This window comes from Balaenoptera borealis, assembly GCF_965194805.1.
Source record: "Balaenoptera borealis genome assembly, chromosome: 12".
Taxonomy (NCBI): domain Eukaryota; kingdom Metazoa; phylum Chordata; class Mammalia; order Artiodactyla; family Balaenopteridae; genus Balaenoptera; species Balaenoptera borealis.
The window spans coordinates 4,349,497-4,363,288 of NC_138869.1; the positions used below are offsets into that span (position 1 = coordinate 4,349,497).

General features: G+C 58.8%; 2 protein-coding genes across 12 annotated transcripts in view; one reads left to right on the forward strand and one right to left on the reverse strand.

The window, feature by feature from the left end:
• SLC41A3 (solute carrier family 41 member 3) overlaps positions 1 to 13,792 on the forward strand; it is a gene marked incomplete at its 3' end in the record, with an annotated part of 66,393 nt that overhangs the window by 48,451 nt on the left and 4,150 nt on the right. For all 6 annotated transcript variants that reach the window (XR_014232253.1, XM_082345275.1, XM_082345279.1 and 3 more), the window contains 5 exons: positions 3,147 to 3,218; positions 6,779 to 6,923; positions 9,043 to 9,189; positions 11,211 to 11,355; positions 12,135 to 12,214. Coding sequence is in view for 5 of the 6 variants with exons in the window: in XM_082345275.1 (XP_082201401.1) it covers positions 3,147 to 3,218; positions 6,779 to 6,923; positions 9,043 to 9,189; positions 11,211 to 11,355; positions 12,135 to 12,214 (589 nt within the window). The remainder of the gene's footprint in view (positions 1 to 3,146; positions 3,219 to 6,778; positions 6,924 to 9,042; positions 9,190 to 11,210; positions 11,356 to 12,134; positions 12,215 to 13,792) is intronic.
• Positions 1 to 13,792, reverse strand: part of ZXDC (ZXD family zinc finger C) — a 67,148-nt gene that overhangs the window by 21,347 nt on the left and 32,009 nt on the right. For 2 of the 6 annotated variants that reach the window (XM_082345207.1, XM_082345215.1), the window contains one exon: positions 10,414 to 10,686. The exons of 1 other annotated variant lie outside the window; for it this stretch is intronic. In XM_082345207.1, the coding sequence (XP_082201333.1) occupies positions 10,560 to 10,686 (127 nt within the window). In that variant the 3' untranslated portion in view covers positions 10,414 to 10,559. Of the gene's footprint in view, positions 1 to 1,526; positions 1,570 to 3,224; positions 4,425 to 10,413; positions 10,687 to 13,792 lie in introns of those variants that run through there. 3 more of the 6 variants (XM_082345209.1, XM_082345218.1, XR_014232236.1) reach the window with 3 other exon arrangements.

The following is a 13,792-nucleotide window of genomic DNA, read 5'->3' on the forward strand; positions in this document are numbered from 1 at the left end:
GGACCTAGAGACACTGACACCGCAGTAGCACCAAGTGGAACTTTCAGGAGAAACAGCATGTGTGCATAGCTTCAGATATGTCCCCCAATAATTGTGAATCGCTCTGGTAGTTTTAGAAAGTGTCCTCAAAGCTTCGATCTGCTTCCATGGAGGAGCAGTAGCCTAATTCCCCTCCCCCTGAGCGTGGGGCAGACCTGATGAGTGACTTCTAGCTGATGGCGTGTGGGGAAGGGAAAACCGTGAGTTTGCAGTGCAGAATCCCGGCAGACGCACCTCAGCCGAGGTCAGGGCACCTGTGATCAGCCGTGTGGTGTCACGCGCCTCGGAGTCTGCACACGAGGAGAAGGCACCTCCCCTCGGCAGCCTCTTTCCCCCGAACCCGCACCCTCAGTTTAGTCGTGGGGAGGCACCAGACAAGCCCACGTTGAGGGGCCTTCTGCAGAAGGCCTGAGCAGCACTCCTTGAGGTGCCACGGTGAGAAAGACGAGGGAAGGTGAGGACCCATCACTGCCTGGAGGAGACCAAGGAGCCAGCGGGGGGTCTGGACTTACTTCCTGGAACAGAGAAGGGACAGCGGTGGGAAAGCCGGGATGTGCAAATACATCCTGTCACCTAGCTGGTGGTGTTGAGCCAGTGTTAACGTCTTAGTTTGATGACTGTCCTGTGGTTCTATAAGGCAGTGGTCCCCAACCTTTTTGGCACCAGGGACCAGTTTCGCGGAAGACGATTTTTCCACGGACGAGGGTGGGGAGGGATGGCTCAGGCGGTAATGTGAGCGACGGTGAGTGGCAGATGAAGCTTTGCTCGGTGGCCCGCCGCCCACCTCGTACTGTGCGGCCCAGGGGCTGGGGACCCCTGCTGTAAGGTGTTACGATCAGTAGAAACTGGGCGACAGGTATATGGGAAACTCTCTGCGCTGACTTTGGAACTCTTGCAAAAAAAAGTCTACATTTATTTAGAAATAAAAAGTTAGACGGTTGTCTTTCCCTACTCTCCAATTTGAGGAAGGAGAAGGACAGCAAGGGTCAGTCCTCTCTCTTAATCCAGTAAGTATTTTTTGTTGTGAATGGGCCAGATGACCTTGTGAAGCTCTAACTCGCTGGGCGAGTCAGGACCTGGCAGCAAACAGGAGGTGCAGGGACGGGAGCCGAGCAGAATTAAGGAGGGTCCTCCGCAAGGTTGTGGGGGCAAGGCTCTCCAGGCCGCGTAGCGGCAGGAAGTGATCCTCACCTGGGGGACGGGAGGAGGGGCTGGTCCCCACGCCTGGGCCTGTCGCTGAGGGAGAGGCCGCGTGGCCGAGCTGCAGCCAGAACCGCAGGGCGGGGAGGCGTGTTGATGCAGCTGTAAGGGCTCGTGAGATTAAGAGAGACTGAAGATGTTTGAGTGTATGTGATCCAAACGCACGCTTAGGAAGGGCCTGCGGGCTGCTTCTGCTGAGATGAATCTGGGTTGGTCTAGAGACGCTCCAGCTTCCCACTCCTTTGCCTTGGAGTCTTGAAAGGCCCCAGCCTGTGCCAGGACTGGCCTCGTGCCTCTAGCTCCTAGCCTGACCTCTCCAGGACCGTCGTTCTAGGGGAAAGAAATGTCCCTGTACCTTGATGGAGACCTGACCCCCCCCTTGCCCGAGGGCCCCTGCCCGAGGTTCACCCTCCTGGCCGGCCCTGTTCCTTCCCTCCTTCGTGGCTCCGTCCCACACGGCCCTGGATAATGGACCCTCTGAGGGTCTTCATCTGCACACCAATTCCCGCCACCATCCTGGCCAATTTCAGCCTCCACGTGGATAACTCATCCGAAACCCACGCTCCCCAGTGTCTGGACGGGAATCCACTGCCCGTCAGCCCCGTTGCCGTCCCCTGGCCTAATTCCCTGAAACCCACAGCTGCTTGCCCCCGGCTCTCCCCGCCTTCATCCCTATGGGATCTCCAGGCACCCTCTCCTCCGCTCCCTCTTTCCCGCTCAGCCTGGACTTGGTCTCAGGCCTCTGGCACCAGGAGGCACCTCCATGCCGCTTCGTGGGTTGTACGGGTTCTAGACTTGTGCACGTGTTTTACACGCTTCCCAGCCAGTGGAAATGAGGCTTCTTGAGGAAGGACTGCCTTTCTGATTCGTACTGAGGGTCATGGGCCAGCACCAGCCCTCTGACTACCCTGATACGTTGCAGTTGGTTGACTCACAGGAACCAACACACGGGCACCGGCGTCTCTGGGCCGCAGGGGGCCCGGGGCGGGGGGGGGGGCGGGCGGAGCGGGTGTGGCCTCGGTGGGTCCCTTGCGGCTCTGCTCCACCTGCGCCCTGGTTCCTGGGAGGACACCCGAGGCAGGTGTCAGGCCACCTGGATGAAGCCAGAGCCGACTGGGGCTCCACAGTGGTGACCTGATGTGCCCCAGGCGCCCAAAGACAAGAAGCCTCCCCTTACTTGTACAAAGAAAAGTAATTCTGGGGGCTTCCCTGGCCGTCCAGTGGTTGGGAGCCTGGGTTTGATCCCTGGTCAGGAAACTAAGGTCCCGCAAGCCACACGGCGCAGCCAAAAAAAAAAAAGTAAAAAAGAATTATGTATTTTCCTCAGAGTTCAGTAATGTAGTGAACTCAGTACAAAGGAGCCAAGAAAATATATTTGCTTTGAAACTTTTTCTCATCTATATCTTGAATTTTGCTGGCAAAGGCTGTGACGTTAGGAGAAGCTACCCCTTTTAAAGGAGAAAGCTGCATTTCCGATCTCGCTTTTTTATCCCAAGAGAAGAGGGACTTACATATGTTTCTTAAGCAGGACACTTTGCCAAGGTGGGGTGATTGGCTGCTGGTCACGTGAGCTGCGACTCGTGGGCGGGGAGGAGGGATGGCAGGATGGGGGGGAGCCCGGCACCCCTCATGGACCGGCTGGATGGTCAACGGCTGAGGTTCTTGGTGACACGCGTGCCCACGTGTGCACGTGTATGTGTGATCGCACACCTGTGAGGGGAAGAGCTGGGCCTGTGTTGCCACCTCTCCAGCCCCGAGTCACCGTTTTGAAAGCTGGCAGGACAGTTGGCTCTGGCAGCAGTGAGGGGGCGTCTGCTGGCCTGTCCTGAGACCACCTCTCCAAGAAGGGTGGACCTGGCTTCGGCACTGCCGCCCGACTCACCCTTTGCCCTTCTTTTCCATCCTAGGCCAACACTGGGCAGATCGATGACCCCCAGGAGCAGCACAGAGTCATCAGCAGTAACCTCGCCCTCATCCAGGTGACCCTCCCGTTTGTCCCTTCATGCTTCATGCGCGTCGCAAACTTGTGTCTCCTCCTAACTGGGGGGTCGCGGGGGACATCTCACGGAGCCAGGAAGCCCGAGGTAGCAGTAGGCTGGGCCTGGATCTGGACGGAAGTGTTTGTATCCAGAGCCTCCCGGGTTCCTCTGGCCGGGGCAGGCTGTGGCCACACCGAGAACTGGACCCAGGTCGCACTGGCGTGCAGGTGAGACCGTCACTGACCAGCAGGCTGCCCTGGGCAGGACACACAGACTCAGGAGGGGCCTTGACTTCTCACCTGGGCTCCGGAGCCCGTTTCCAGCTCCCCGCTGGGCATCTCCAGAGCAGTGTCGCCAGATCCGGCCCCGTCGCCTGCCCTCCTCACACCCCTCTTTGAAGTCCCCGACTCCGTCTGGTTTGGGCTGGAAGTTTGCTCTGGGGTGGCCCAGCTCAGGGGCCTCATCTGTGAGATGGGCTGCTGTGTGGCTCGTCGGGTGGGATTCGCGTGCCCAGTGAGTGACACTCCCATCTGACCCGGCTAGAAACCCAGCAGCCCTCAGCCTGCCTCTGTCCCTCACCCTTCCGTCCAGCCACTCTGAGGACCCTCCCCTGGGCCACCTGGAGCCCAGCCCCGCTGCCCTGGCCTCCCCGTCCAGGCACCTGGGCTCCAGTGCGCTTCTGCACGGCCCCTGCCTGGCCTTTTCTAACCCTCGAGCTCAAGGGGCCTCCTCCCCCTGGAGCCCCTTTGCCGGCCCCCTTGTCCAGGGGTGGGCCCGGCCCCCCCCCTCCCCTCCCCTCCCCTCCTGGGATTTCCTTTCCCCTCCCCGGCACCCCGTGGGGACTCTCCTCAGACCCGGCTCCAGCCTGGCACTGGCTGCCTCTCCGGGCCTTGCGGGCGCCGTCAGGCCGTCCTGGACGCAGTTCTGTGTTTAGACGTCTGCCTCGTCCACCGAGGTGCTTCACAGGGGCCGGGTCTACAGCCTGTGGCTGAAGCCCCTGGAGGTTAAAGCTCTCACGAGGCCCCGGCAGAGGGTCTGCAGGGGCGGGTGGTAAACACCTCAGCGACAGTCACTGGTTTTGCGTTTCTTTTCCTACCGAATCCTCCTCAACCGGTGTTGATTAGGTCCTGCTGTGGGCAGGCCCTGGCCTGGCACGTGGTCCTGTCACAGCGTGGATGCAATTGGTCTCCTCCATTTTTTAAAAAGCTTAACATCAAAGCATAAAGGATGCAGTAAGTTCCATACTTAAAACTTTTTAAATAACTTCAGCATATTCTATCACGACAACGTACCCAAGAGTGATACGTGAGCCAGGACCTCACGGGTAAGAGGGAAGGGCAGCTGGGGGCTGGCTCTGCGGGGCCTGTGCAGACCTGCCGAGCTCGGCCCATCCGCTCACAGACCGACCCCTCGCCCTGCGGGGCACCTGCAGTTACAGGCGCCTACTCGATAAGCTATACTGCAGTGAGAGTGTTCTCCTTTTGCATAGATTTCTTAAGAGAACTTCCCACAAGTTCACAAGGTATGAACAGTTTAAGGCTCTAGATGTTTCCCGAAAGGATTGCAAAATATCTGATTTCTTGGTGCAATAACAGCACTAGAATTAATAATTGAAATGGGACTTCACTGGTGGCGCAGTGGTTAAAGAATCTGCTAGCCAGTGCAGGGGACATGGGTTTGAGCCCTGGTCCGGGAAGATCCGACATGTCGCGGAGCAACTGAGCCCGTGTGCCACAACTACTGAGCCTGTGCTCTAGCGCGCAGCAACGAAGACCCAACTCAGCCAAAAATAAATAAATGAATTTATTTATTAAAAAAAAAACTTGAATTATTAGTTCCTCATAAGCTCACCAGCATGGGAAGGACTCTTCTAAACCCTTTCTTTGTTTGCAGACACATGGATGTGCCCACAGACAGAGACCACACGAGTTCCCATGTTTCTATGCATAAAACATACTATACTGTACGTGTAACTTCATAAATAGCACTTTTCTCTTAATAGTGACTTAACGAATGGACGTCACTCTGTACAGAGCAGCTCCAATCACCATCATGATTATGTGCTTCTTTGTCCGCATGTGTACGTTTCTCTGGGAAAATGCTAGATCATCAGGTATTTGGATAACTTAGACAAATTTCCTACCAGAATTCCTGTATCAATTTTACCACCATCAGTGTGTAAGACAACCATCGTCCCATGTATTTGTCCGTGTGTACTTTGTACTGCCGACCTTTGAGTTTTAACTTTACTTCATCCGACAGGTAAGAAGTATACCCCATCCATCCATTTACCCGATGAGCAGAGACCCCAGTGCCAAGAAAATCAAACAGTACTTACTTTTAATAGAGGAGGACCAGCCCTGGCTACAAATAACCCTAATCCTAACCTTCCAATTGGGATTTTATTTAAAGTTTTCCTGATTACTAGGGATTTGATCATCTTTTGTGTGTTTCTTAGCCGTTTGTATTTCCTTTCTGTGGATTACCTGTCATATCCCTTATGCATTGTTCTCTCACCTTATCTTTTTATTATTGTTGATTTGGTAAAATGGACTCATTATTCTGGATACTAATCTTTTATTAGTTATGTAAGACGGAAAATTTTCTCCAAATCTATCCCTGCCTTTGTTTTGTGGTGTCTTTTGTAACACAGAAGTCATGCTTGGACTTTGTAAATCTTACCTGTATTTTTCTTTATAGATTTTATATGTTTCATCTTTAGTAGGAGGCCTTCCCTAATCCAAAATCTGAAACACATTATTCAGTACTTTCATCCATTTCACACTTTAGGTTTTTATGTTTAGGTATATGTGTGTGAACGGTATAAAGTCAGAATCTATTTTATTTTTCCAAGCAAATACCCGGTTTCTCTTACCTTATGTATTCCATCCTGATTTGAAATGCCACCTTGATCATAGTAAACTTTCATACATTCATGATTAAATTTTCATACATTAAATTTAAAATTTTCACATATTCATGGTTCAATTCCTGGATCCTGTTCTGTCCTGCTGACCTATTTGTCTATTTCTCTGCCAAGCCACCGTTTTTAATACTATAGCTTTAAAGTACATATTCATAATGAAAATGCCAAAATTTCCATTTTCTTTCTCAAAGTTGTTATGGCTATTCTTGCACATCTGCTCATTTTTGTGAAAGTTAAACTTAAAATGAGTTGTCAGGTGCCATGAAGAATCTTGGGACCCTGAGTGGAATTTCGTGTGTGAGCTGGGCGTGTTCTCGTCTGCGGAGCCTGACTGGCCTCGCATGTGCGCCGGGGCCTCAGCTCCGACGGCTCTGGTGTCTCCCGGGGGTCCTGGGCGTTTCCGGGGGGCAGGGGCACTGTCTGTGCTGCTGGAGATCACAGCACTTTTGTCCAGACCAGTGAGAGGGGCTGTGAGGAAACACGGGGGGCCCTTGACCGAGGACCCTACACAAGATGACGGGGAAGGACGGGGCGGGGCAGCGGTTTCCGCAGGGATCGGGCTGAAGGGGGTGTCGGCTTTGTTGCTCTCGGGCGAGGTCAGCAGGCCTGCCTCACATCTGGTTCCTGCCCGCAGGTGCAGGCCACCGTCGTGGGGCTCCTGGCCGCCGTGGCAGCCCTGCTCCTGGGCGCGGCGTCGGGGCAGGAGCTGGACGTGGTGGAGGCGGAGGTGCTGTGCGCCAGCAGCGTCATCACCGCCTTCCTGGCGGCCTGCGCCCTGGGTGAGCAGCCCTCGGGGTCCTGCGCGGGTCGGGGTGCCGCTGGGTCGTCACACCCACCTTGACCTGGAGGGCGGCGAGGGGGTCCCTGCCCTCTGCTGGGGCAGAGACACGTCTCTCTGTGACTGGCTGGCGGGAGGGCCCGGGCGGGGTCTGGGGCAAGGCAGGTCCTGTGCCCCCTCCCCCGCCTGAGGCCACCCCGCTTCACGCTCCTTTTGGAGTGCTTGCGAGTATCTGAAGCTCTCGTGTCAGCTCCCTGCACGACGGCAGCTCCTCCGAGAGGGGCCTGCGTGTCCTCTTCTACCATCTGCTGTCCCCACCCCGCTCCTGCCACGCCGCCTCAGCCCCGGGGAGCTCACGCGCATCAGCGAGGAGCCCAGTGGGTGCGCACATGTTCACCACTCAGCACTCCCCGAGCCTCCTGTGTGCCAGCTTCTGTCCCGGAGCCCGGGACACGCTGGGGGCCGACGCTGCGGGGCTCATCCTAGTTCAGGGTGATCCCTCGGTGCGCGAGCACACGGGTGACTCCAGTCTCGCGGTCCCGACTCGCTCGCAGTCACGCTGTGTTTGCTTCACACGCTTGTTCCCTTGTGTACTGTCTGCTCCTCCACCAAGCAAGTAGTATGAGTGCAGAGCCCGTGGTTCTTTCCACACTTAACCAAGGCACCAGCCAGCTCCCAGGTTTTCTGAATGGACAGTGGTCACACTGGTTCTCTCTGGACCGGGTGTCTGTGTGTATCGTGCAAAGCGCACGCAGGTCCAGGAAGGAAGAGGGGTAGCCTTGTAAAGTCGACTGTTCACTCACCCGACCCCCAGCAGGATGCAGCTGGTTATTCGGTGGCTGTGGTTCCTACCAGGCAGCTGCATCCCCGTGCAGGAGCCCAGGTCAGGGCAGGGCCAGAGCGCGGAAACCCAGGAGCCAATTCACAGACCTGCTGCATGCCTGCACGTCTGGGCCAAGGAAGGGCTGAACCTTCTGAGAGAACAGAGCCTAGGAGACACCAAGTCTCCAGAAGGCGGTGCCGTTCCCATGGGCCATCCTAGCTTCTGTTTTATAGATGAGAAGACTGAGGCCTCAGATGGGGTGCACCTCAGTGGCAAGGACATAGCCGGGATTGTCCCAAGGTGAGGGGGACTCAGGAAGCGTGGCTGGTGGGTCACAGCATGACCTTGGCCTGTCTGAGCCATGAAGCCGGGCAGTGGTGCTGGTGGTTTGTAATAAGTGATCTCAAACCGGTGGTGTCCTCTACACATCCCTGTGGGATTGTCACCAGACCACCAGCTCAGCCAGGCAGTGTCAATTCACTTACAAATGACATTGCAAAAGAATAAAGTTGCTGGGACCTGGTCACAAAACAGCACAGACTGTGGCCAGCAGCTTTCGATGGCACCGTGATAACTCTGATTACTTTTAGAGTTACAGAACGCTGGGTCCAGTGTTAAAACAGCAGTGGCCAAGATGCGAAGTGTCTTCTTAAAGGCCACACAAGATGCTGCTGGATTTTGTCCCAGGCAGTGTGGCATGGGGGGTGGAAGCACGTCACAGTGGCCTCAGAACCGAGTCAGAACAGAAACAGGTCCTGGGAGGTGTAGCGGCCACAAGGAAGGGCCTCTCAGGTCCAGCAGGGATGTCACCCTGCACTCGTGGCCACGTGCTGGGCCCTGGCAGCCCCTCAGGCCCCCCAGTGCCGTGCTGCCTTCTGTGTGCCCCCCCTTCCCTCCCTCCCTCCAGGGACCACCTGCACTGCCGCCCCACACTGCCCCAGACCCCACCCTGCCGTCTTCCCCGCAGGCTTTGCCCCTTGGAAACCACTCACGGGGCCAGTTGCCCCCCCAGGGCCCCTGCTGCTCAGAGCAGTTTGGGGTCCACCTTCCTGCCAGGAGGGCTGTGAGCATCACACCTGTAGTTCCCAAGGTGGGGAGCGTCTCCCCGACGGCTCAGGGGGTCATCAGAGTGCTTGGGCCGCTCCACAGCGTCAAGCCCGCGAGACCCAGGGCAGAGTCCAAGCCTCGCGGCCCCAGTGCAGGGAGGGACCCCGAGAGCGGGCGGCTCCGTGGGTGCAGCGAGCTCCTGGCCAGCCCCGCCACCCGCTCACCGGCCGCCTGTCCCCTCCCCCTGCAGGGATGCTGATGGTCTGCATAGTGATCGGCGCCCGAAAGCTCGGGGTCAACCCGGACAACATTGCGACGCCCATCGCGGCCAGCCTGGGAGACCTCATCACCTTGTCCCTCCTGGCGTTCGTCAGCAGCTTCTTCCACAAACACAGAGGTAGGGCTCGAGGCTGGGGTCTGTTCTTTTATAGGCGAGGCCTGGGGTCACTGGGCAGATGGGGGTCGCCTCCAGGTGCCGCCAGCTTTTCCAGTGCACCATGGGGACAGGTCTCTCCGGGCAGCAGATGTACAAGTTGTCAGTGTCTACCTCTGACAGAGGCTGGTCTGGGCACTTCAGCACCTCCTCGCGGGGGGCACAGTTCACGCCAGACACACACCAGCTGCCAGAGAGGTGACTCCAGGCAGGAGTGTCACAGCCAAGGAGGCAGAAGCCAGGCTCCTCAGAAGGTGGCCTGTGACCTGGTCAGCCGCCGAGGGGGCGTTTGCACACGTTCTGGGAACAAGACCTTGTGGCCACCCCCCCACCCCGACATCGCCCAAGTCCGCGTGGGGACACAGCTTGGCTCGCGCCCTGGACGCTGTGGACACACGGCAACCCCTTGCCGGCGGCTCCCTCACTGCGTCTGCACAGCTGAGCACCCGCTCCAAGTGTCCCGTCTGTGGCCTCCCACCTGGTGTGGCCCCCCCAGGATGGCTGCACGCCTGTCCGGATCTAGCAGATGTCAGTTCCGAGTGCGGTCACGGCTTCCATGGGTGGAGTGGACAGCAACGAAGGTGAAACGTGGGGCGTGGTGGGCGCGTGGACCCAGGGGTTTAAGGAATCGCCGGTTTTTACATGTGGGCAACAGAAGTGGCCCAGGACACGCTCCCAGTGAGGGTGGCGTGGCTCCGCGAGCCCCAGCCATCCAGGAAAGGCCTGCAGCAACAGGAAGGATGGTTTGGGAGATGCTGAAAGTTCACGAAGTGGAGGTGAAGATCTAACAAGACGCCCTAATTTTATTCTTCAAACACACTGAATTTCAAAGATTTGTGCACGGACTAGTTATGGAGTCTGATTTGCAAAATAACTTTTGAGTTACCGGCCTCCCCGGGCCCTCCTCCCGTCTGCACCCAGCCCCATGCCTCCACACACACCCGGGACGTCAAGTCCCGTTGGGTCACCCGTCCCTGCAGTGAGAGACTGGGTTATCTCGGGGGTCCCGGCTGGGCAGCAGTCAGGTGGGTCCTTGCTGACGAGGGTGAGCCTGCAGCCGCTGCGCCTGTGCTATCACCAGGGAGACGGCCACCGCGGCTGGGAGGCTACGGCCCTGAGTGGCGACACTCCCAGCTGCCGCATCCAGGCCAGCGGACACCTGCCAAGGCCCTGGGCCTACCTCCTGCCCAGGACGCTCAGGGCACAAGGATGGCCACAGCTGTTTCCTGCGTAGAAGGGCAGGGGCCCCAGGCCAGGCCCGCGTGCTGGGTGGGGGGGGCCTCTGCTCCGGGCGCAGCCGGGGTTGGCGGGCGCTTCTCCACAAGGCCGGTGAGTCACCATGTGTGCGGGTGAGAGGCGGGCGGGTGAGGGGCCACACGTGCCCTGTGCGTTGGGCTCCGGCAGGGGCCCAGGTTCCTGAGGCTGATCCAGGCCGAGGTCCGTCCTCGTGGCTCCTGCCACCTGGAGCGGGTGACACAGGGACACGGGCCCCCGTGAGAATGTGGGTACCGAGGGGTCCCCCCGGGGTGACCTCAGCAGGAGCAGAGCCGGCATTGCTGCCCACGGGCGTGTCCTACTCGGCCACCTCCTCCCAGGCCGTCCGAGCGGGTCGGTGAGAGCAGGAGAGTTGGGTACACAAAGTGCCAAGTGCGGCACTGGCCACGGTCATGATCCCGTAAACGGAGCCGGGAATAGCGAGGCCGGGCTGAGAGCAGGCCGAGGAGGGCACGTGTGTCGGGAGAGCCGCAAAGGCGTCAGTAAAGCGAAGGCAGGTGCGGCGGGGATCGAGGTGGACAGGAGCCCCTCAGCCGCGTGATGGAGGTGCAAGGGACGCTCCATCCAGACTGGTGGGGATGGGAGCCGCTCCTCGGGCCTCTGGGGCCCCGAGTCCCCACGCACCTGTCACCTCCGCCACCCAGGCCACAGCCTGGGCCCCACCCTGAGCTCCAGCCCCACGGCACACACGCCCCTCTCTCTTCCCCCAGACAGTCGGTATCTGATGCCGCTGGTCTGCGTCAGCTTCACGGCCCTGACCCCCATGTGCATCCTCGTCGCTAAGCAGAACCCGCCCGTCGTGAAGATCCTCAAGTTCGGGTGGTTCCCCATCGTCCTGGCGATGCTAGTCAGCAGGTGCGCGGGTGGCGACGCCTCGGGATCCGGGTGGGGTGAGCCATGGCCTCGGGCGCCTTCATCACGCTCTTCGCTCGTCTCCCCCGAGAACCCTGGGCCTGGTGTATTCTGAGGGGCAGCCCTGTTCACAGGAGGCGAGCGCCAACCACGGCCCCGCTCCCCTGCTGCCACCGCTGAGCTGGCCTCACGGCCACAGCTCTGGGAAGGCCATTCCCGCAGCCCAGCCACTGGTGAGACCTACAGGGCTGAGGGATCAGTGCTCCGGGGCCCTGGGCCCTCCAGCCCCATCCTTGGGGGCCCTTTCTCCTTGTGGACCCTGACGGGGGCCACCCCAGTCCTTTCCGATGTGCTCTCCTGACTCGGGGAGCAGAGGCTGTGGCCGAAGGTGTCTTTGCTTCCAGAAGCTCCTGGACTCCAGGTCTTCGCTAAACCCCAGGGCTGGTGGGCCAGGTGCTGAGCAGCTTCGGGGAGCGGGGGTGGGAGACGTCACATGGGCCCCAGTTCCTGCTGAGAGCACCTCAGGGCTGTCACGTGCCAGGGCCCAGCCAGCTAAGTGGCCTCGGAAAGGGTCTGGTGTTTTCAGTGGCTGACATCTTCCATGGGCCTTCTGGAACAGCCGAGACTCAGAACAGAGGTGGGAGCCACGTGCGTCATCAGAAGACACAGGAGACCAGCTCGGCCACCACGGATGTTTTGGGAGGGTGACGGGCTGACAGGGCGGCCTGCGTGGTGAGGGTTGGCCAGCGTCCACTCTAATCGTTTGCCATCTCCCCCCGCAGTTTCGGGGGGCTCATCTTGAACAAGACCATCTCCAAGCAGCAGTTCCGAGGCATGGCCATATTTGCCCCCATCATTTGTGGTAGGTACTGGGTCCCGTCACCTGGCTTCTGGGTGGTGGGGCCAGAAGAGCAGCGATCTCGGAGGTCCAGGCCCGGCCCCAGGAGGCTGCTGTAGCCCCTGGGGAGAAAGCGCTGCCCCCGGCTACTACAGGTCACACCTGCCCTCACGGGCACCCAGGACCAGAGCTGATCCCAGAGCCTTGAAGGCTTTAACCCGGGATCTGCTGGCACCTGAGGCCAAGTGTGGCTTCAGAACCAGGGTGTTGGCCTCTTGTGGCTTTCCTTTTATTTTAACTTAGACTCACTGATGACACTTAAAACTGAGGCATTTACACAGAGGAACCAGGATTCCTGTCTTCTCCTTAAAACGCAAGGCAGTGACAACACCGGTTCACGGTGGGGTGGGCAGGAATCAGCTTGCCTCAATCTCCTCCATCCCCTGGGTCTCCTCCGGACCCTCCACTGGTTCACCTTCCAGGCTTAACTCTGTGGGCATTTAGCCCAAGTTCGGCTTGTGTCCAGTTTCTGGTAAGGCTCTAAGGGGGGCCGGCTGGTCGGAGAGGAACGAGTGTGGCAACCCACTGCCCAGGCCATCTGCGCGGCGTCCTGTGCGTGCCAGGCCCGCACCCAGCCGAGTCCACAGGGCCTCTCCGGCGCCAGGCCGGCCACTGCAAGGAGGACAGCAGCAGCTGGCCCAGGGGCCACAGGCCTACAGAGTCCCCTGGGGTCCTCTGCTCGGTGTCTGTAGGGGCCGAGTGAGCACCGCGAATGACTTCCGCAGGGAGGCGAGGTGGGCGGTGGGGAGCACTGCAGGGCGGGCTCCTGGGCGACCCGCGTGGTGCCTGGCCGGTTGCGGGCTGGTGGAAACGGAGCCCCAGGGAGACAGGAATCTGGATTAAGGGCCTAATGTGTAAAGGTCGCCAATTTATTTTTTTCCTTTTTTTTAAAAAAATCATCGTGGGCCAAGCAAAATAGATCTGCAGCCATCCTCTGCCCATGGCCGTTGTTTGCATCCTCTGGAGCAGCCGGGGCACATGTGGCCCAGTTAGGGGTCGTCCTCCATGGGGATGAGGCAGTGGGCAACCCAACCGCCCTCTAAAGGGGACAGTTGCCAGGGGCAGGCCCCGCTCTCTGCCTGCAGGGGCTCCGAGGGGCCTTTGTCACTGGGGCCTATGGCCCCAGCAGAGCTGGCCACGATCAGCTCCCCAGGACGTCAAGAGCTCCCCCTCAATGAGCCCCAGCTCGGCTGCCACACGACCCTCCCTCCCCTCACTCTCGGCCCTCTTTCCTCTCCTTCCCGCCTTGAGGTGAAAAGTTCCTTTTGTTTTCTCAGACATTCCAGTGTTCGCTCTGTTTCCTTCCTTGAGTGGCTTCCCGAGACCTCCCCGCCCACTTCCCTCCCTTCCTCCCCCATCACACCTCCTTCTCCTTAAGAGCTGCCAGCTGTCAAGGTGATGCAGCTACTACCTCAATACCTCATTCACAAGGCCCAGGCCACCCTTGTTTGCTGCCAGACACAAGATCTGTGGGCAAGTGGGAGGGAAAGAAAAGAAATCAAGGGCTGAACCAGTCAAGGAAGGCTTCCTGGAGAAGCTGGA